The sequence below is a fragment of the Athene noctua genome, chromosome 1 (genome assembly GCF_965140245.1).
Source record: "Athene noctua chromosome 1, bAthNoc1.hap1.1, whole genome shotgun sequence".
NCBI classification, from domain to species: domain Eukaryota; kingdom Metazoa; phylum Chordata; class Aves; order Strigiformes; family Strigidae; genus Athene; species Athene noctua.
In genome coordinates, this window is record NC_134037.1 from 140,484,923 (window position 1) to 140,508,016 (window position 23,094).

Sequence of the window (23,094 nt, forward strand, 5' to 3'; positions counted from 1 at the left end):
TGGACTGATGTTGCAACACTGCAATGGGGGAATCTTTAAAGAGCCATTTTATTGAAAAGAAATTAAGTTTCCACCTGCAGCTTTATGCATTTGGCAAACAGAACTTCACTTCTGCAATGTTCTTTTAGGACAGGAAAAAATGCATCCCAGAGTTAATCTCCCACTGACTGCAGTGTATCAGTAGCTTTGAATGCCACAGTTAACTTAACAGCCAGTATTCTGTGGTAATGAGCAGAAAGTCCAGTGAAACCATTTAATTAATTAATAAGACAAGCACTAGAAAAGGTCTTTCCCTCAAGGCAGGCAATACATACAAGGTTCCTCTCTCTTCAATATCATCCTCCCCTATGAAAACTGTTACATTACTTTACTTACAGATTGCTTTTTTGATAAAACTAAGGTCTTGCACTCTGTTTGACTTGAACAACTGCATATCTATCTGTTACTCACAGACTACCCATTGCCCCACAATGCAGTACTATGCAGAAAACTCCCCATTGTTTTCAGTAGATGAGCTTAAAAGAAAGCCACTTCCAAAAGAACATCACCAGCAAAGAATTAAAAAAAAAAAATTTAAAAAAAATCTTTTAAAATGTCTCTTGGGGAGGGGTGGGGGGTGAAAAATCACTTCTCCCCAAAATACATTTAGGTTCCACATCTATGAACAGAATCTCCTAGAGAGCCCTCAAAGTGCTGATTTCTTAATAAATGTTCTCAGAAGGAACTAAATCACAGCTTCCTTTCTAAATGTTACTGGTTGCAGAGACTGCAGATGTAAAATGCATTACAAAGCACAGTGGACTCAGGCAAGCACTTCTACAAAGGAAGAGCAATACGTGCAGTACAGAAACAGTTGTGAAAATGGTGTATTAATGCCAAGGTACTACGAAGTGTTTTACAATCTAGATATAGAAATATTATTTTCATGTTATGCTGTGAATGTTCTTCCTGCAGTAATAAAATAGCAGTAAAATGCCAGTGTTACATGGGTCACATTAGCAAGGAAGAGAAGAGATCCCTGCCAGCTTTGCAAATCTACTGTACTTCCAGACTCCAGGAGAAAGGAATAGTTAAACAAATATTCACACAGTTTTGGAGGGTTATATTCTTCTTGTGGAAATTTTCATAAATCATATTTCTCTCCCTCAAAATGCATACCAACTGACGTACAAAAGTCAATTCATATTGAATTGTTAAGGATGGATATAAAGGGAAAGAATAAAAGCAATTCAAGACAGAACTGAAATCTTCCACCAACAACACAGGGTGCTTCTAAGCCACATTTTCTTTAAGACCTTAAACCACTAACCTGCACAACGCTGTCTAAATCATTATAAAATCACTAAATACAGTTACTTTGTTTCATGGTACTTCTTACTAGAGTCACAAGATACCATGAAAATATTTGAGCTTGTTTTATTCTAGATCTTTAAAGTTACTCTCTTCTACCTGGACTTTGCTTTCTTTCATCTTTTCTATTATCTTTAATCATTCCTAACATGTTGAAAGCAAATTTCCATGGCAAAACACAAGCATTATAAAACAAAAATCCCCGCAACAGAAAAACAAACAAAAACCCAGAAAGTTGTCATAGCTACTTGCCTCTTGGCAATTTCTGAGCATTTCCCAGGTTTAGTGCAATATATCCACAGAAAAGGAGAAAGACCAATCTTGACATCATGGTCACAAACCCAATCTCGCACTGGGAATGATTCTGACAGGTATCACACAAAAGAACTGCAGCTGCATTTAAGTGAACTGTTCTCTCTGTGACAAGAGGCAGTAACACTTTGACACAAGCTTAGTTTACACAGTGGGAGGAGACAGGATGACATCATTCACTCCCACTGGAAAAGGAGAATTAGCATTAAGAAAAAATTATCAGGCTCCCCCTACAATAATTTTTTTCTGGGGTTTGTTACAAGGTCTTTCCACTGCTCAGTATAAGAAATTATCTCCTGATCACTTAAATTCCATGCAAATAAAACCAGAAATATCAAAACTCTTATTAACTGAAAACTGATCTGAGAGACATTTTCACTGTTTTATCCAAGAAAGCTGGACTTAAAATGCAAAAATAACATTCACAGTACTCAGAAAACTGCTTACTGAATTCAGTACTTTTGCAATTTCAAGATTTTGCTTAAGATTAATCCGGGCTAGATGTGGCTTTCATCTAGGCAAAATAAATACTAGTTTAATTTGACATGACATTATAAACAGGTATGATAAACATTTATTCAGCAAAAAATCTGGTTTGGAAAAAACTAAATGTAATTTTTCCACTTGTATCCGATTTTGGCAATTTAAAAATATTTTATATTTTCCCCTCATACAATTGAGTCAATGGGCACAATGCACATTGAAAGCAAAAAAGCAATGCACCTCCTTTCAAGGGACTAGATCCTCTTGCCAGTTACATAACCGTAAATGAAAAAGAAATTCCATTATTCCATTAAAAGCTGTTTCACTCTATGTTTACAATGAGCTGACTAAACACAGAATTTGGTCCTACTCAGAACTGAGAAGGTGGGAAAGAAAGGTTGAAGCAGAAGAAAAAGGTTAAAAAAGGTTAAAACTGAATAAGGAAGAATTTAATCTCAGTATCCAGAAAACATCCCCAAAGAGATAAAAACTATTCAATTAAGTAGTGATATCTCTGCCTAAAAATTTTTAAAAAGAAACAAAACACCAAAAAAAACACCAAACCCCCCCCAAAACAAACCAAAACAAACCACCAAAAAAACCCAAACTAACAACAACAAAAACCCAAACAAAAGCCGCAAAACCAGTCCCCAGAGAGAAAAAAACCCACAACAACCAAAACCAAACATGTCCATTGCTTGCAATATGTAAAGCAAGCTCTTTAGTATGTTCAGTCTGTTCCCTCTCCCCAGTTGCCTGGACTACTTTCATATAGTGTTCTATAAGCAGAGATAAATCACAGCATTAGTGCCTGGCCTGCATAGAAACAAAGAAGTTTAAGATTAAAGGGTAATATATTAAAGAATACAGATTAGTTCTGTAATTAAAAGACCCCATATAGTCCATACTTCAGGAAGAACTTCAAAACAGAAGCTAGAGACAAAACAAAAGAATTTCAAGCTCTTCTAATCAGTATGGACAGCACACAGCTATAACAAAAACAGTGTGACAATGGAAGTGTTTTCCAGCCCGATCACACCCTCTTAAATTATGACATAAGGAAACCTTTTTTCTGATTCACTAACTCAAATCTGGGAACAGCAAACTGGAATTCAGCAATATCGATAGACCCCAAAAAAGCCCCAAACACTATTACCTCAAGGATCTTTGGGAGGCTTCAGATCCTGAAGATAAACACTATGAACAGATAAATGCAACAGGTACAATTTGGATGAGATGAAAAGATAAGGCCACACAGCTGGACAGAAGTCTCCCAAAACACCTGATGGCAAAAGTTTCAAATGACAGAAAGTTGGATACATGGAGCAAATGTGCCATTCGTTTTTTTGTTGAAATACTATTTTTAAAAATGCTCCAGAAACCACATTCTAGTTTTTTCTCTTCAAAATTAAAAATAAGAAATCAATAATTTGATGGAGTAGTCTCTCAGGAGATGTAATGGGAAAAATTAGCTCTTGATTACACACAGCTGTCTTTGTATTAAAGTGGACTCTACTGGTTTGTCTTATGGCACATTCATTCTCCTTTTAAAGATCACACAACACCTTTCAACAAAATATACAAAAGCCAACTTCTGCTCAGAAAAATCTCAGTGAAACCTATTAGTTATCTGGCTACCTAACAAAATGGATTTATCCCCTCTCTTAGAGGCAAATATACTCTCATTCTTGCTTTCACAACCACATGCTTCTCTGCTGCCAGTTACACCTTCCCTCTTCCTCCTGTGCTTTATATCCAAACACTTCTGTGTTTGGTACACCAGAGAGACATTTAATCTTCTCCTTGAAGTCCTGACAGACTGTCCAGGTCCCTTTCCCTCTGATCATTCCTGCAGAAAACAGCTCAGCTCAGCCCAGAGTTCAAAGACGCACGTCATGATGCATTTGCTTCTGTTTTAACAAGTATACGCTTCATTGGGGGCAATTATGGTTTGATAAGCAGGTGAGAGTGTAAATTTCTGGCAAATATATGCCAAGACTCCAAAAATCAGTAATATAATATTCTCTTACACTTTTCTAATGTGCCCCCCACATTGGCATCATCTATGTGAACAGTGATTTTGTCCACTTATTTTCTTACCAGACTGACCTTTCCTAGGAAACCTTGGTTACATGAAAAATTGAAACCCACGCCAGCTTCTGCTTTCTTTTTTCCTAAATCCTTCTACTGTTCACTGAATGCTGACTACTGCAATGAAACACCAAACATGGGCACAGAATAGAGTTCCTGGGGCTTCAAGCACTATCCTGTACTACTGGATGCTTCTGTAATGCTGTTCAAGTATCAGATTTCTCCTCTTATTGAGGGCTGCTCCACAATCTCCATTTAAACAGAGACAACATCTGGTTTCAGTTCACAGAAATAAAAACTGTATGTCACACTTCACAGCAGAAATTATCCAACCCAGAAGTTCTTCAGGTTTCTCTCATCCACACAAACCTGGAATTATGCTACACATCCTTTGACCTATCAGAAGGAAAAGATTAAACAAAGAAGATCCAGTTCATGAGTTTTGTGTTATTATATCTTCAGCATAAAAGGCAATAAAAAAGACATAAGTGCAGTTATGAAAAGTGTCAAATAGATCAAATCTGTTCAGGAAGAGTCAAAATCTTGGGTCCCCTAAAGACTCCTCCTCTTCAGCACCAAATTAATGCTTAAGTAACAAAGCACTCAAAAGTTTTCTTGCTTACCTCAATTTCAACTGAGTCTCTCTGGGGTAGATCTCAAAACCAGAGATTCCAACAAGATGGTATCACAGCTAGTCTGGGAGCAGAACAGAGCTTTTCTAGGTCTATTTTAATAGTTCCCAGACCAGCAAGTACAGTGAAAACAAGAGTATGGGAAGGAAAAGAAAAAGGTAGGGGGAAGGAAGGGGGGAGAGCAGTAGACAGGATTTTACATTTTGTTTCCAAATATGACTATGCTTTTGTTGAGATTCGGGCTCAATTCCAGTTCACCTATCATTCCTGATTATTTTGACAAGCAAAAGCCAAGGTGACTCAACTCCTTACTGTTCCAATTTAAAGCAGGAAGAGTGTATAAAGCATAATCTTAAAAAACAAAATCCTATCTTCACACTGAAAAGCACAATAATGCTGTACTGAGCTCACTAAGAGTAAGAGCTTACTTGCAGTACACTTGGTCTCTTTTTTCACAGCATTGCTGGTTGGTACTGTACCTTTCACCAGTACTGCTAATTATTTGACAAGTACCTTTGTCATAAAATGTGTTGTATAAATGTTAATTGTAATTATCATCTTTTGTGTGTGACTCAATTATTGGACTCTTTTTCTTGTAAATGTCACGGGATCTCCTCTAAAGGCCTTCAGGAAAAGAGAGATGCCAAAGAACATTCTTTCAGATGTGTTGCTTAAAAAAGAAAAAGAAAAAAAGTAAAAACTTTACTTTCTGAGAGTCTGCAATTACTTCGTCTTTCCCAGTCCCCCCACTGTTACTTTGATGAGCCAACATTTAAACTCTCATGCTATCAAAAATACATGCTAATCTATTAGTCAAAAGGTAAGACGTATCTCATTTGATAGCATAAAAATGACAGATAATATCAGCACATTCTAGTATCCCGATCCCAAACTGCGTTCCAGATCTCCAAATGAATGGGATTGGAGACAAAGTGAAAGGAAGAGAATCAGTCAAAAGGGATGGACAGAACAGCTGTTTCTTGTGACATTTTGTTACATAGTTCATCAAACTGTTCCAGCATGCACTCATTTGACACTTGTAATTTCAGACAGTGACTCATCTTTACTAACAGGCTGTGCATTTCACCAAAGTTCTGCATGACATGCAGTGAAGTAAGACAAGCATTTATTTAGGTTCTCTGAATTATTAACTTATTTTATTGTTCCCTACTCAAGTAACCTAGTACACTTACTTCCACAGTTTTGACATTATCATGACCTACCATATGGAGAAGCAGCCTGATTCCAGGTTTTCAACTCTGATACTTCTCCGTGATCTCAATATTTTGTATTACTTTATTTGGGGCTTACTTTGCCTTTTTAAATTATTTTTTAACAGCCAGGTCTTGAAAGACTCCAACGAAGGAGACCACCCAGTCTCACTAAGCTCCTGCTCCACTGCCTGCCCATCCTCATGGGGAAAATAATTTTCTCTTACAAGCAGTTTAAACCTCCCTTATTTCAACTTGCACCCACTTTCTCTCATGCCCCCACTATGCAACACTGAGCAGCCTAGCTCCTCTTCTTGGCAACCTCCTTGGAAGCACAGGTTAGGTCCCCTGGAGCTGCCTCTTCTCCTGATGGAACAAGTCCCATTCCCTCAGCCTGTCTGAACAAGGCAAGTGCTCCAGACCCTGACCATCCTGGCTGCTCTTCACTGGATTTGCTCCAGTTTATTGGTGTCTGTCCTGTATTTGGGGGCAGGGTGAGAGACCAATACTGGACACTATCTACATATGTGGTCCAACAAGTAGTGAGTAGTGGGGGACAGTTACTTCCTTCCCTCTACTGGCCATGCTCCTGTCCATGCAGCCCGGGACACTGTTGACCTGCCTTGCTGCCAGGGCACACTGCTGGCTCCTGCACTTGCTTCTGCCCACCAAGACCCCCACATCCTTTCCAGTGGAGCTGCTTCCCAACTGGTCATCCCCCAGCCTATATCACTGCAGGGGTTATTCCCACCAGATACAGGACTCTGAAGTTGTTCTTGTTGAATTTCATGAGGTTTCTGTCAGCCCACTCCACTAGCCTGCCTAGGTCACTTTGAATGGCAGCTCTGCCCTCAAGAATATCAAGTGGTCATCCCAATTTTGTGTCACCTGAAAACCTGACAAGCATCCACTCTGTCATCTCCTCCAGGTTACTGACAAAGATGTTAAAAGGATAGGTCCTAAGATAAGCATCTGTGGTACTCCACTTGTTACCATCCTCTAGCTAGCATACGAACCATTAACTACTGCCCAAGCATCCAACCACTTACCCAACTAGTTGACCACACTATGTATGAACCATTTAAGTAGATGTATACTACATAAAATACACTATGAGTGCTACAATATATATTTTAAAACACTATCAGAAACACAGCTTATTTGAGCATGTGTTCAAAACATGTAATATTTCTTTGAAGGGTTCAGCACCTGAAGGCTTTCCCTTCACTCTTAAGAGAAATAAATCTGCCTAACCTCAGAGAGCTCCTATAGCAAAAAACCTAGCCTGTCCTTTGAAGCACTATGTAATTACTCAGTACTGAAGATGCTGCTGTCTGAAGAAAACTGCCTTCATCTTTTCTATCATCAAAACATTTGTGCTACTTTAGATAATTAACACAAATACAGCCTATTACTGGACTACTCTGCAATATTCCTTCCAAATGTGCCCTGTCTATGCCTCTTCTGCTATCATATCTCTAAATACTTATCACTGCGTAAATAGAATCTGATTAAGTTGAAATGCAGGCAGAAGCAAAGAGTAAAACACAGAAAGGCACGTAACAGTAATGAATCTCCAACACAGTAATTGTATGAATCAAAAATATCTTAGTATATATCGATTTCTGTGGGATAAGAATGAATTTAGGATAGCCTATATTATTCTGGATTATAATTTAATTACTATAAGCATGCTTAAAATGTAAACTAAGACTTTAAGCACCAGTTCTATCTTAGATAGATTGCTTTGGAAGGTGGATTTCATAATCCATGGTGTACTGAGCCTCAATCTTTCAATATTCCACTGCAGAAGTCAGCCTCTCCTGGTCTCTTTCAGTCTCTCTCCACAGTATGTTCTGATTTGTGAAGATAATGTAAGATCACAGTCTGGATTAGTGAACTCAGATGTGAAGTCTGGAGTCTATTACTACACACTAGGATAGGATAAAAAATGTCTGTTTTTACATTTAGAACATGACTGTTGATGCCAATGGCAATTTTATTGTGAAGAGATGTCTGTCTTTAGCACAGATCAGCAGGAGCACTTACCTCTGAAGATAATAATGAAGTGCTAATGATTTACTGCTCTGACGTTTGTCAAGTTATGCTATAGTGGGTTTGTACAGGAATGGATCCCGCATGTCATATGACATATCTCTGATACAGATTTAGTTTATTTCAGATTACTGCCACAGGACAAACTACTACGCCATGAAGTGTGGTACCCCTTCCTCACCGCTCAGTCACATCCTAATGAAGTACTTCTGACTTCCTCCTCTAAATCATCTCAAAGAGATCTAACATGTTTCCTTATTTCTCAACCCATCCACAACTTTTCTGTGCTCTAGGCCTGTAACTCTGGATTGTTCCTTAGCTGCTCTGAACAGAATTTTCCAGTTCCCGCCCCAAGGACTCCCAATGCTCCACATCAGCGTTGCCGCTTTTCGACGCTAGGGTGCACCCTCGAGACAACTTTTAGCCACCGAGCTCCTTCTTTGCTGAGCCGACACAACCTCTCTAACCAACAGAGTAATTCATTATACAGAAAGTCTTTGGAGAGAGCAAGGGAGCAGGTGAGTGGATTAGCTGGGACTGGGATACAGCATTTTATTTCAACGTCAACAAACATGACTGTCCATCAAAATTTAGGGATGACTAACAACTATCTGCCAGCTTTTTACACCATGTTTCCAGCCAGCAAACATCCACAGAGCACACTGCAGAGCTTTAGGAGTTAGCTCCCAAGGAGGCTGGTAAGCACAGTTAAGCACCAGGAGGAGAACAAGATTTCACAAGGGGTACGGTTGGGTCTGTATGGTGCTGCCTGACAAAATAACCCATGCCTCTCAGAAAGGCTGCCTAGCTTGGACAGGGTGTTGCTAATGAAATTAATCCTCCACGTAGTGCACTACAGCTCATATACCCACAGATTGCAAGCAGCTACTACCAAAACCTGCAAGTTCTGTCAGGGTTTTTTTCACCTGTTTCATTACATCCTCCCAGAATAAGCTCTCAGGACAGAATGCAGATGGAGACTAAACTGCTCTTTGGATAAATATGTACAACGTGTAGATACGTTACAAAGTGTACAATACGTCACAATTCTATCAAGGCAATGCCAAAAAAATTAAAGTGTACAAGGCTATTGCCTGTGTTCTTTGACTTAAAATAGAAAAATTTATTCTCTCCATGGCTGTCAGCTCAATTCATCACAGCAAAAAGAAGAATACATCAGAGTATAACTCAAAGTTTAACTTCTGCTTCACTCCAGTTGGGGCACTGAATTAAATGCAACTCAGCACCAAATCTGGCCCACTCCAGGGACAGCAGGTGCAGCCTTAAACTGTGCCTGTTCCCCCTCTCCCCTCCCTTTCCCTACATCAATCAGTCAAACATTCTGACAGAAAGCCAGGGGAAGCCCTGGAAATAACTAGAGCCAATATTAAAAGTAAAACATTGTTAAGGTTTACGAAGAGTAGTGAAGTTGTCTCAAAGTTAGATGGAGGAGGACAACCAGATTCTTAGTTGTAATAAAGGATACTTATTTTCTTGGCAGAAGAAAATTATTTCTTTGGCTAGGATGCAGAGATTTAATGAATGCATGCAAAGACAAGAGGGAAATAATTCATGTTTGTTCCCCTCTCCTTATGAGTCATTTTGGCCTAAGACACATCTTCCAGAAACTTTCTGGCTGAATTTGACTATATTCGTTTACAATCAACATCAGCAGGCTTATCTAGTTCAGAATACTGTGAATAACTTTCAAGTGTGGTTGCTTGTCACTACTGTGCACAGAATTTAAACATGTAAACCGTAAACATGTAAATGTGTAAACTTTAAACACTGTAAACTGTATGTTTCATTTTAAGCTGAAAAGGGCAGCTAATGACCAACAAAACTATATTACTCTAAAGTACACAGCAAAATTATTAAAAATAACTCGTAATGTTCCTATTCATACCTTTAGCTGTCATAATTATCCTCTGTACCCAGGGACAGAAAAAGGAAGGTATATTATATGAAGAATAAAATAACAGCACACATGCAATTTATTTGAAGCGAACAAAACCCAAAATTAAATTAAAAAAACCTCTGTGAAGACATTCTGTCTTTAAAACCAAATTATTTGCGTGTCAATCTTAGACCTAGTATTTTACAACTCTAAGTCTAATCAAAACATCTCGAAGATGTTACAGCCTATATAACGACAAGGCATATTATCTGCAGAGAAAAGGGGTTATGCTGACTGCAAAAATGAACAGCAACCGCACATTTCCAGCAGGTAGTCCTTAAATGTCCACTGGAAGATTTTTTCTTAATGTCAAGAACTGTGCTTTAGCTTTAGCAAACAGTGCAGCCCAAAAGAAAGAGCTCTGTACAGCCAAAAAGCGCATAGGGCCTAACATCCTTGCTTTATGTACTTCAAAACAGAAAGGGAATTACTTAATACTAGTCTTAGCCTGGTCCCATAGACCAAATGGCCACCGGTAGCTATAGCGGATTATGTGCACAAGTGGACCTTATCTTCCAGTTCAGTTCCATCTGAAAATAGTACAGTTTGTGCTATCCAAGACATCTCCATGACATAAACAAAATATAAGCAAGGACAACAAGGAAATTCTCTTTCAAGGCACTCTCCCAATCTCAAATAAAGTATGAATATCCATACATAAAAAATAAACCACTGTATTACCCAACGTGAAAAGAAAATATCACCCTGGAGTACACATTCTTTTCTCTAATTCCTAAATTTAAAATACTATTAACAGCTGAGGAAATTCAGAAGCCTCTCTTCCCCTAAATGAAAAGGTACTACGTTAGACTGTACATTACAATATAGTTACAGTATCACATCCTCAAGAAGAAACCTGATTTGCTCACTGTGTAACACTATTTATTATCCAATAACTTCACCAAAGAATCCTATTATTTTCAGATGTGATGTGAAAAGCCCTATGTTAGTAAGTACGATGCCTAGTTCATCTCACAGCATCAGTGAAGGCACCAAGTTAACACTTTTTGGTTGCCTTTGAATACCAATGCACTGAATTTAGTGCACCAATGTACTAAAATCCTTAGTGTTTCAGAGACCAAGAATTTGGGAACTGTCTCATCATGTGGAGTGCATGGAAACTGAATTCTGAACTGTTTGCTTCTTTAAAAGTTTGTATGACTTTTTCATATAAATCTGGATTCTATTTCATGAAGTAAGATATGTACAATGTCTTGAACCTGCTTGCGCCTCAGCATCTTGAAAAACTATCAAGGAACATAGATATGGCATCCAAAGTGCAAGTTTTCAAGAGCTCAGAGAGTGTAAAAGCTGGGAACTGCTACAGAGATATGGACACGATCTGGAGTACAGCCAGGTACAATAGTACATTTTGGAAATCTCTTTTTGTGTACAGGTTGGGTTCTTTTAAGAGAACCTTAAATTAAAAAGGGAATTCTTTTTAATTATTATCAAATAATATCAGCATCTGTGTTTCTGTTATGCCAAATGCAAATGAACACACAGAACCATGCATCCAAACTCAGAGCTCATTTCAAAACCTCTTCCCTCAAAATTACTGTTTCTGTATTTTCAGGTCAACAGGACAGAGTAAAATAGTAAAACAGTTTTTGAGCATTCCTGAGTTAAGCACAAAGTGCCAGATGACCCTCAACTATGAATTCCTGTTTAGCCACTAGACAAATACATTACTAGTTTAATAATGGTGTTCAGTCAGTTTGCAGTCATAAAATGTAGGGATATTCTCCATGAGAAGAGACTTCCTATTCCAAACCATTAATCCCTGGTACCATTGCAGACGAGGTTAACGAGAATTCTGAACATCATCTACATTTTCCTGTGTTGACTCCTGTTTGCAATTGCTATCAGTTCACCACAGAGATGTTTTCAGAGGACCATGACCTGCTCTCAAATTTTTTAAAAATGCAAAACACTCTAACACCAAGAATTCTGGATGAGAAAAACATGAAAGCATAAAATCCTCATTGCCAAGGTACAAGAAGCCACATAATAACTGCCCATATGATTATTCCCTAACAAGAAAATGAGAAATTTGTAACACTTCACAGATTTTCAATTACATATGTTCCAAATAAAAAAAATAATATTAAAAAATGTACATCAATTAATAAAAAGCTCTGTATCTGCTACACCAGTGAAAGAGCACAAGAAGTATTCAATAATCAGAAATACTAGTTGAAGACATAAGGACAAAACATTAACATATGTCTACTTGCCATTGCACTGATTTTCAATTTTATTATTATCTCATAATTAAGAGAAAACACGAAGCCAATTTTGGCATTTTATTAGTTCAAGCACTATCTTTTCCTTCCTTTCCACATTACAAAGAGATTGCTATACCCTCTGAAGCAGACTGAGAAAAAAAATCTCCCTTTTTATTTTAGTTAAAAGCTGCTTACTGGCATACTGTGAGAAAATGAATCTCTGACCCTTAGCTACAAAGCTGCTCATTCCATTTGCAGATCAGGATCAATAATGGTCCTCAAACAGATCTAAACCTCCTTTCACTCATGAAATTGGAAACATATTCTGTTTCCTATGAAATTGGAAACATATTCTTATCTTTATAAGAATACATTAAACATGCTTTTGCAAAGAGAAGCTTTAAAAAAAAATAAAACTTGAAGAACAGAGGGTATTTCCGACGTTGAGTCTGACATAAGATGAACCATTAAAACTTACGAAGAAAAGAATATCACTTGGTAAAAAAACTCCTAAAACTGTAAAGGCAGAAAAGAGTTACAATACTTTTATTAATTTGATGAAAAAGAGAAAAGGCTGATGTTCAAAATAATTGGTATTCACATAAACCATGGTTTGTCCAGAAAGAATGGATCCCATTCTCATTACATACTGAAATCACTTATCAATAAAGCTGTGTACGTGCTTCCCTGAGGATGCAAGTTTCCCCAAGCCAACTCAGGAAAGTACGCAAAACTTCAAATTCCTAGTGGGATGTGTCTGACCTTTGGATAGTATCAGAAGAAGAGCTAAACAGCTTGCATTCCCCTGTATAATTTATAACAACTCTGAAAATACTAGATCAGGTTTGGAAAACTTGGAACATAAAAGGGCACCAAAAGCTCCCTCAGATCAGCAAACAACTCAAGGAATGGTATATACACGTTACAGACTAACATTACACACATCAGTTTTGCTACTGTGCCAAACCATTTAATAGATAGAAATAAAGCTTGTGATCTACTCTACACGTACACAAGCATACCTCTTGCAACAAGCCTTTCCTGTAACAGCCAACTGTTCTGTCATCTGTCACCTCTCATAAAAATTTGACTCATTTTATGAATTGAAGGCAAAGTAGTTAAGGGGAAAACCTCACAGCGCCAGTGGTATCATTAAATGATGTGTGAGATCTATAAACATGGAGTTAATCTACTGAATCAATTTATTCTTAACTCAGTCACTCAATTCAAAATGTTGGCTCACCCATAGCCAATCAGTGACAAGGGAACATGTGCCGCAAGTGCAGAATGGCCCCCCAAAAGGGAAAAACAGCAGAAAGGGAGAAAGGCAACCTCTTGATACTATCAGCATATGCAGAAACTAAAATTAGACCAGTCTTGGGTCAGAGGCTTCTCTCTCCCCCCCTCCTTTTCTTCTATAGAACTGAAAAAAGTCAATCATGACACGGATTTTAGTTTGCAGAAATTCCTTGGGCATCAGTTATGCGCTTTCCACAGATGTTAGCTGTTTTCAAATGGAAATTACAGTGTCAGTCATAATTTTCTCAGAAAAACAGTTTTAAACTCTTTTGATCAGAAGAGATTTAGCTCAGCTTCACATGAGTCAGGGTGAACAATTTCTAGATGGCCCTCTGGGAATAGCACTTGGATGTGAAAAGACAAGAGCTCTTCAAGCAACATGACAATAGAAAAACTGGAGGTATCTTCTGTAGTATGAAAGCAGGGGAAGGGAATGGTGGGAAAAAAATGTATGAGGACTATAGGGATTTTCCAAAAGAGCATGCGAGAAAGCAGCCAATAAACTGACAAAGCATACAACATCACTTATTTCCCAAACAGCATTCAGTCTCTAAGGTACAAAGAGGGTTTTTCTAGCTTTCAAAACAACTCACAAAGTTGCCAACTGTTACTCAATGCATCGTCAACCCAAGGGGGGTGTGGGGAAGGAGAGAGACAGAGAAAGAGGAAGCTTTTATGTTCTACAAAACTGACCAAACCAGTGAGCTTAAAAGTAAAGACTTCAGGCATAGGCCAGCATTCTCTCCTGCAGGGCAGTGCATAGCTGGATGAATATTAAAATCAGTACACAGAAATGTGCATGAATCAAGTGCCTTGAAATCTTGGTAGCACAATCTTTCAAAGTAAAGATTATAAATGGGGGGAGAGCCAGGGAGTGTTTGTGTTTGAACTTTCTAGTAATCAGACAAGATAAACACAATACCTGGCTGAACGATGTCATCTGCTGTTCATACCAGCACACTTACATACTGCCTTATAAAGAACCACGGGTTGAAGAAGTTCCTCAACAAATACATTTAATGGAGATGGATGGTTTGCTCTTAACACTTTGGATGTCTGACCTTGGTCAAATTACTGTTCGTTATAAATTAATCTGAAAAGAAATCTGAAAAATATTTCGGATAAACGCCACAAATATTTATAACATTTACTCTCTAAAATAATCATATATGGGAATATATGTTTTTACATGTATAAAAACAGAAGTATGCCATTAAAGACTTTAGGCATCTTTCCTCAAAATGTATTCCCAGCAAAAAAATGAATGATCAGATGGCCTGTTAACTTAAAATGGAGAAAAATCTTTTAAAGGAAAAAAAAAAAGAAAAATCACTCTGTCAAAGGTTAACTGATGTCCTTTCTCTCCTCCCACAGGACAGCCTGGTACTATGCAAGACCAAAGAATCCTGAGCATGAAGACTACAAACAGGGAGTAAGTACTGCAGGACCCGTATGAAGAATATAATTTCCTGCAGCTCCTACACCAAAAATTCCACTTAAATTCTACAAAGTCGAAAGGAGGCCAAGATAAATCTTCACATGCTTCTCAGCAAGTCTCATGATTATGAGATACATTTTTTTCTTATTTTATTTTCTATCATGATCAGTTTTTAGAGAGCCAAGAATGAAGAGCACTATCATTTAGTGGCATTTAGCACCAGTGTTCTTTACCACCACTCGGACTCTGATTTTGTACATGAGCTTGGTTGTCATAATTCAGTATTCAGAGTACATCACAGATCAGAAAAGCCACGATCCCGATTGTTACTTTTGAAAAATAACCTTGTAAAGACACATAGGATTTAAAGTTTTAAATTAATCTGAGTCCCATTACACCACAGACTGCACAAACACAGAAACTGACAGACACTCCTGCAAACAGTTTACAGCCTCAAGACATAGTCCCCTCCAGTTCTGCTGGAGGACCAGTAAAAAGGAAGCAAAAATCTTCCACAGCTAAGGATATATTTCTTTAGTGGCTTGCAGCTTTTAAGGGAGGAAGTTGTTCTGCTAACAACAACAAGTAAACAATCAATAATGAATAGATTATGAGCTGAAAATGCAAAAGGACCTTTGTCATCTACCTAGTTAGGTGAGCACCAAGTTCATATCTCTTTTTCATTCATCTCCTCTTTCCCTTATCTAAAAAACACAGGAAAAATTCCATTTAATCACCAGAATGTCCCCTACATGTTGTATTCACCACACTTATTTTATGCTTGCTCTGCTTTATTGAATTATGGCAATAGCAGGTTTGTCCAGTTGTGAAACTTTTGTTACCTTCCTTTCAAGACTGTGATGAAGCAATTTAGTATAGTAGCTGGAATTCTGTAAAATAATACTAAAATCAAACTAAACATTTTGGAGTGTTGGCCTTGCAGGTTGCCGAAGGTTAAAATGATCCAAACAAACTGCAATAAAGACTTCCCTGGTTTAGAATATAATGTTTAATTCCCTCTGTCTTCATCCAATGAACAAATATCAAAATATGTGCAGCTCTGGCTTTGAAACAACTAAGGCTTTTGCAAAAGAACTCTTCTCCTCTGACCACACTCAGCTTCATACTGCCTCTCCTAAAATATAGGATAAACACACAATGCAAGTATATCCATTATTTAAGACACTTGAGACCAGATGATAAAAATTCACAGCAGTTCAGCCAGTTATCAACCCACCTCACTATCCACATATTTAATCCATAATTTGCCAGGCTGTCTATGAGGATTTCACAGGAGACAGTGTCAAAAGCCGTACTAGGTAAACATCCACTGCTCTTCCCTCATCTCCCAAGCTGATCACCTCATTGGAGAAGGCTATCATGCTGGTTAAGTATGATTTCCCCTTCATAAATCCATGTTGACTACTCCTAATAACCTTCCTGTCCTTCATGTGTCTGGAAATGGTTTCCAAGATTAATTCCTCCATCACCTTCTCATGATTTTAGGTTGACTGGCCTCCTGTTCCCCAGATACTCCTTCTTGCCCTTCTGGAAGACAGGAGTGATACTTGCTTTCTTCTGATGATCAGGAACCTCTCCTGATCACCATGACCTTCCAAAGATATTCAAGACTGGTCTTGCAATTCCATCAGTCAGTTTCCTCAGCATTCATGGGTTCATTCTATCAGGCTCCATGGACTTATGTACATTCAGTTTAAGTGTTCCCTAACCCAATTCTCTTCCACTGAGGTCAAGACTTCTTTGCTCTCTCTCTTCTTTGTATCTAGACAGGATTTTCTCATCATTACTATCATTTCCTTTGTGTTCCTGGTAAATAGGTTATCAACATTACCACTGTCCTCTTTGTATGTAAATATATGAAAGCTCATGGGCATTCAGCAACCTCTTCTGGCCCCTTCTGCTCTCTTATCAAAGATCTTAAGAGATAATTTAAATATAATTTTCAAAATCATTTGATAGGATTCATGTTATTGAAATATTATTATAATTAGTTATACAGAAATTATTATAATTAGTTATACAGAAATTATTATAATTAGTTATACAGAAAAGCTCCAGATATAGAGAACTATTATGACAATGTTTTGGTCAAATCCTTATTGGATTTGACCTTATTAATCTTAGACTTTTACAGAAAAGTTGCCAGTAGAAGCATATTGAGACAGATCATTGTGTATTTTTGTTTAGCCCTTACAATTCTGCTAGAAATAGAATATATGTTTGCAATTAAGAAAATTGAGTGGAACTCTCACAAAAATCTGTTTAGAAAGAACATCAGACTGTAGTCACCAGGATCCAGAAAGAAGGAATAGGATTCACACCAGAGATCAACATAGTCTGTCTTTATTAACAGAGATGTTAACATCTAATATTTTTCTGAATTACATCCCTCCTTTTTGGTATTCAAAGGAGGCTTCAGCCACTCTAATTAAAACTCAGGATGATCTGGGCTTCCAGTGGGAAGCAGAAACTGTTTGCTTCAAGTGTTGTCTAACCACACAAATGAGACATGATCAATCACAGGCTGCTGGCTACCTGTCAGGACAATTCATCAGCTCATGCTCCCCTGTGCACAGCCTATTATAAGGGTCAAAGCTACTGAACTAGTCAAGCAGTAACCACAGCTCCCAATAGATGGACAAGGTTTACAGCTGACCAATAACCATTCTCCTACCAAAGGGAGATACTAAGGAGAAAGTAGTAACCAAGTGCCAGACTGGTCCCAATCTCATCTACAGACTGTCCCCCCACACAGGTTCAAGTAACTAGAGAGGGTTGTGGGAATATGTCCACTGGCCACAGCTTATTTCCAGTTCCTGTTTTCAATGGTGCAGGGCTTCTAAACAGTCTTACTGAACACACACACAAAATCCAGCATGTCAGGGAAACACTAGAACAACTGCACACTGGTGAATCAAATACATCAAACAAGCACAATACGAAGGGAAGTAGAAGCAGTAGAGTTCTCCTTAGTATCCAGATCAACCTATAGCTATATTATGCTCTTTAGTGTAAAGAGAAAAAAAAAAAAAAAAACAACAAACCAGCATTTGGGATTCAAACAGTACCTGGACAGGACCCTGGTACTCAAAGAGCTTTCATTAAATGCAATTTACAAAAATTTAAACTATGATATAATTACTGTGGTGTTGGAATTCAGACAAGAAAGGTCACACACAAGCTGTACCATTGCTTTTTTCTGGCTTTTAACTGAAAATTGAAAATGGCTTGCAATACACAGGAGGTGAGGCTACATGATGTAATAGTCTCTTGCTGTCTTGGAGACCATATGACTACCCAAAACAACTGTGATATTGTTTATAAATTTTCTGCACACTACTCCTGAAATCCAGTATATATTGTGATTAGGCTAGACAATTGCCAGAAATACTTGTATGAGGTTATATGGACACGACCGTTATGCAGGCTTCTTGCAGAGATCAGAACAGAAGGAGAATTGTAAAAATGAAAAATAAAAAGCTGTAACCATGTTGAGGAAATCTGACAGTAACAAAGGCGAGACAGGGATATCAGAATATCTGCCAGGAAACGAGCAATTCATTTATACACACCCATTATTACATCAGCTGTTGCGCTGCAAGTCACTATTAACGAGTTTTGAGAATAGTGGTTTTGTCATTGACTGAGATGATTCCAAGCTTTATAAGATCTTCCCAGTTTTAAAACTGGTACTCAGTAGCTCTAAAATCCATGCATAAGAAAACCATCAATAGTAAGTCATGAGGAGTAATAAAACTAATGTGGAACCTTAGGAAGTTTACAGAGCAATTCAACAATCCATAATTTTCTAAGGCCAACATTTTAAACATCAACACCTGGTTTTGTAGTCAGAAACTTGGTACTGCAGAGAAAGACTAGCAGCTGTCCTAAGAAAGGAAAAAAATATATGAACAGCAAACATCTCAGCAAATTCAGACTAAGACTTGAAGGACTCTAAAGAATTCTGAAAGTCCTGAAACCAGAAAGAAGACTTCTGTCTCCATGCTAAACTATTACAGAAATAGTAAGACTAGCACAATCTCATGTCACAATTAGTAGCAAGTTAGTAACAGAAGGAACACTTAAAACCAAAACACAAAACATCATTTTCGGGATATCAGATTATTTTATTTTTATAATCAGCAAAAATAATGAGTTCTAAAGGATGTGAAGATTCCACTTTCTCTTTTGGAGACTATGGGTCTCCAAAATTATCAGCATCAAATTGATGGAAAAAAATCTGCTTCAAAGACCTACTTAGAGTACTGATGTATGTATTCTAATTCCACTACCAATGCAATTTCAGAATTCCTTTCATCCTCAGTGAAAATTTAATTTATCATAAGCATTAACATTGAAGATTTTAATTTACAGTGAATGTACCAAGCCAAAATGCAAGTATATGAAAATGTTCTTTCGGAAATACTTTAAAGTTTGAGAGTTTTAACTGTGTTCTGCTCTGCAGCTGGGGTAAGATAAGTATGTGTGTATGATTATTTATGGTAGTTCACTTATCCTAGTGCAACAAAATCCCTTATAATGCCTCCACTAGAGTATGACAACACAGACATAAAGCAAAGTGATTTGAGAGATCTCACATACCCTTATACAATGCAAGACTGGCAAAATGAACAGAATACAGAGTTTTAACATCTGGCTGAAATCATAATGTCAGGAACGAGGTTTCAGATTCATTCCAGAAACCTGATAAACAAGGTTTGAGATTCATTCCAGAAACCAAGAATGCTTCTGGAATGCAAAGATCCTCTATAAGAGACAGATTTCACCTGAGCCTTAGGAAAACTGGGCTGGTGGCATATAAAAATCAAAAAGGTCACAAACAAGACTTTAATTCAAAGAATGTGAAAAAAACATCAGGTGCAGAAGACAGCATGGTCAGAGTGTCATGCTACTGCAGATGAAGATCCAGAAGTTCTGTATCTTCAAGAAAATGGAAAACAGGAAATAAAAACCAATTTGTATCCTCTGTTTGACTAACAGTCATGTAAGCACAGAATCAAGGCAAGACACGTCACAGATACCTGTAGACAAATGGTCTCAATCTAAGAAAAAAATACAATAGCAATCAGGTTTTAGTTATTTCTGTCTGCACATATTCTATTTACATGTATTTCACACAGCAACTACATTTTCAGACAATACCGATGACTCTTTCATGAAAAAAAAGGTAGAGAAGCCACAAGAGAAGATGATATGACTCTTTGACTTGGGTTGCATGCAAATTTACAGGTGAGCAGCTTCCATGTAACAGCAACAATAACATACTTTATTCAACACTCCCACAGCACTGACAAAGGCTGAGAGAGGTGGATGCAAAGTGTAGATTACTTAAGCATGCTACACTATACTAAAAAGCACGGGGTCCATATATACTGGAAAAGGGGAAACATAACACCCATTTTTAAAAGGGGAAAAAAGGAAGACCCAGGGAACTATAGCTTAGTCAGTCTCATCTCTGTGCCTGACAAGATTATCAAGCAGGTCCCCCTGGAAACTATGCTAGGGCACATGGAAAATAAGGAGATGGTTTGTGACAGCCAACATGGCTTCACTAAAGGGCAAATTCTGCCTGACAAATTTGGTGGCCCTCTATGATAGGGTTACAGCACTGGAGAATAAGGGAAGATCAACTGATGTCATCTACCTGGACTTGTGCAAAGCATCTGATGCTGTTCCACATCACATCCCTGTCTCCAAATTGGAGAGACATGGATTTGATGGATGGACCGCTCAGTGGATAAGGCATCGGCTGCATGGTCACAGTCAAAGGTTTGCGGTCAATGGCTCGATGTCCCAGTGTTGAGCAGTGACAAGTGCCGCTCCTCAGGGGTGGGTGCTGGGACCGGCACTGTTGAACATCTCTGCTGGAGACATGGACACTGGGATCAAGGCACCCTCAGCAGTTTGCTGATGACACCAAGCTGTGGGGTGTGCTCAACACGCTGGAGGGAAGGGATGTCACAGATGACATCAAGTTGGGTGGGGGGGTGTATCTGCTCGAGGGTAGGGAGGCTCTGCAGAGAGACCTGGACAGGCTGGAGCCATGGGCTGAGCCCAACTGGGGGAGTTTCAATAAGGCCAAATGCCGGGGGCTGCCCTTGGGCCACAACAACCCCCAGCAGCGCTACAGGCTTGGGGAGGAGTGGCTGGAGAGCTGCCAGTCAGAGAGGGACCTGGGGGTGTTGATTGACAGCCGGCTGAACAGGAGCCAGCAGTGTGCCCAGGGGGCCAAGAAGGCCAATGGCATCCTGGCTTGTGTCAGCAATAGCGTGGCCAGCAGGGACAGGGAAGGGATCTGACCCCTGTACTCAGCACTGGTGAGGCCGCACCTCGATTCCTGTGTTCAGTTTTGGGCCCCTCACCCCAAAAAGGACATTGAATGACTCGAGCGTGTCCAGAGAAGGGCAACGAAGCTGGTGCAGGGTCTGGAGCACAGGTCGTACGAGGAGCGGCTGAGGGAACTGGGGCTGTTTAGTCTGGAAAAGAGGAGGCTGAGGGGAGACCTCATCGCCCTCTACAGCTCCCTGAAAGGAGGCTGCAGAGAGCTGGAATGAGCCTCTTTAACCAAGTAACAAACGATAGGACAAGAAGGAATGGCCTCAATTTGTGCCAGGGAAGGTTTAGACTGGGTATTAGGAAGCATTTCTTTGCAGAACGGGTTGTTAGGCATTGGAATGGGCTGCCCAGGGAGGTGGTGGAGTCCCCAACCCTGGAGGGGTTTAAGAGTAGGATTGACTTAGCGCTTAAGGATATGCTGTAGTTGGGAACAGTCAGTACTAGGTGAATGGTTGGACTAGATGATCTTCAAGGTCCTTTACAACCTAGATGATTCTGTGATGTGCCATCCAAAGGGAGCTGGACAGGCTGGAGAGGTGGGATCGTGTGAACCTCATTGAGTTCAACAAGGCCAAGTGCAAAGTCCTGCACGGGGGTCGGGGCAATCCCAAGCACAAATACAGGCTGGGCCATGAGTGGACTGTGAGCAGCCCTGCGGAGAAGGACTTGGGGGTGTTTGTATGGAAAACTGACCATGAGCCAGCAATGTGTGCTCATAGCCCAGAAAGCCAACCATGTTCTGGGCTGCATCCAGAGCAGTGTGGGCAGCAGGACGAGGGAAGGGATTCTCTCCCTCCCCTTCACTGTCATGAGAACCTGCGGTGCTGTGTCCAGCTCTGGGGGCACTAACATCAGAAGGACATGGACCTGCTCAAGTGGGTCCAGAGGAGGCCATGAAGATGCTGGGGGGGCTGGAGCACCTCCCCTGTGTGGACAGGATGAGAGAGTTGGGGTTGTTCAGCCTGGAGAAGAGAAGGCTCTGGGGAGACCTTAGAGCGGCCTTCCAGTACTGCAAGGGGGCTACAGGAAAGGTGGGGAGGAACTCTTGATCAGGGGGTGTAAGGATAGGGAAGAGAGGTAATGGTTTTAAACTGAAAGAAGGGAGATTTAGATTAGATCTAAGGAAGGAATTCTTTCCTGTGACGGTGGTGAGACAGTGGCAGAGGTTTCCCAGAGCAGCTGTGGCTGCCCCCTCCCTGGCAGTGTTCCAGGCCAGGCTGGACGGGGCTTTGAGCAACCTGGGCTAGTGGAAGATGTCCCTGCCCATGGCAGGGGGGTGGGACTAGATGGTCTTTAAGGTCCCTTCCAACCCAAATCAGCCTATGATATCTAAGTTCTTTGAAAAGAAAGTACTATGACAACTGCTTTTTTCAAAACACCAGCAAGAACAACCTATCTTTGACTTTAATAGATGAAAAATCCTGAAATAAAATGCAAAGTTGGGATGAACAAGCTTTTCTAGTGACAGCAAAACCAACTCAGCACAACCTTCATCCTACGTTCCACACCACTGCCACTGCTGTAACCCTCTCGTTTCCTCAAGTCTTCCTCTACCAAAAAGTATCCAATTCATCTTCCTTTATCGTCCTTAACTTTTCAAATTAAGTTGGAGTTCTCTCATTCATCTTCCTATAACCAGTTATGTGAAAGGCAGAACAGT

General features: G+C 39.4%; 1 protein-coding gene across 12 annotated transcripts in view; it reads right to left on the reverse strand.

Annotated features, from left to right (window-relative positions):
• The window catches only part of ABI3BP (ABI family member 3 binding protein), a 192,773-nt gene that overhangs the window by 159,010 nt on the left and 10,669 nt on the right, over positions 1 to 23,094 (reverse strand). For 11 of the 12 annotated variants that reach the window (XM_074898258.1, XM_074898193.1, XM_074898209.1 and 8 more), the window contains exon 1: positions 1,603 to 1,753. The exons of the other annotated variant lie outside the window; for it this stretch is intronic. In XM_074898258.1, coding sequence (XP_074754359.1) covers positions 1,603 to 1,681 — 79 coding nt within the window. In that variant the 5' untranslated portion in view covers positions 1,682 to 1,753. Of the gene's footprint in view, positions 1 to 1,602; positions 1,754 to 23,094 lie in introns of those variants that run through there. 12 annotated transcript variants of the gene reach the window in all.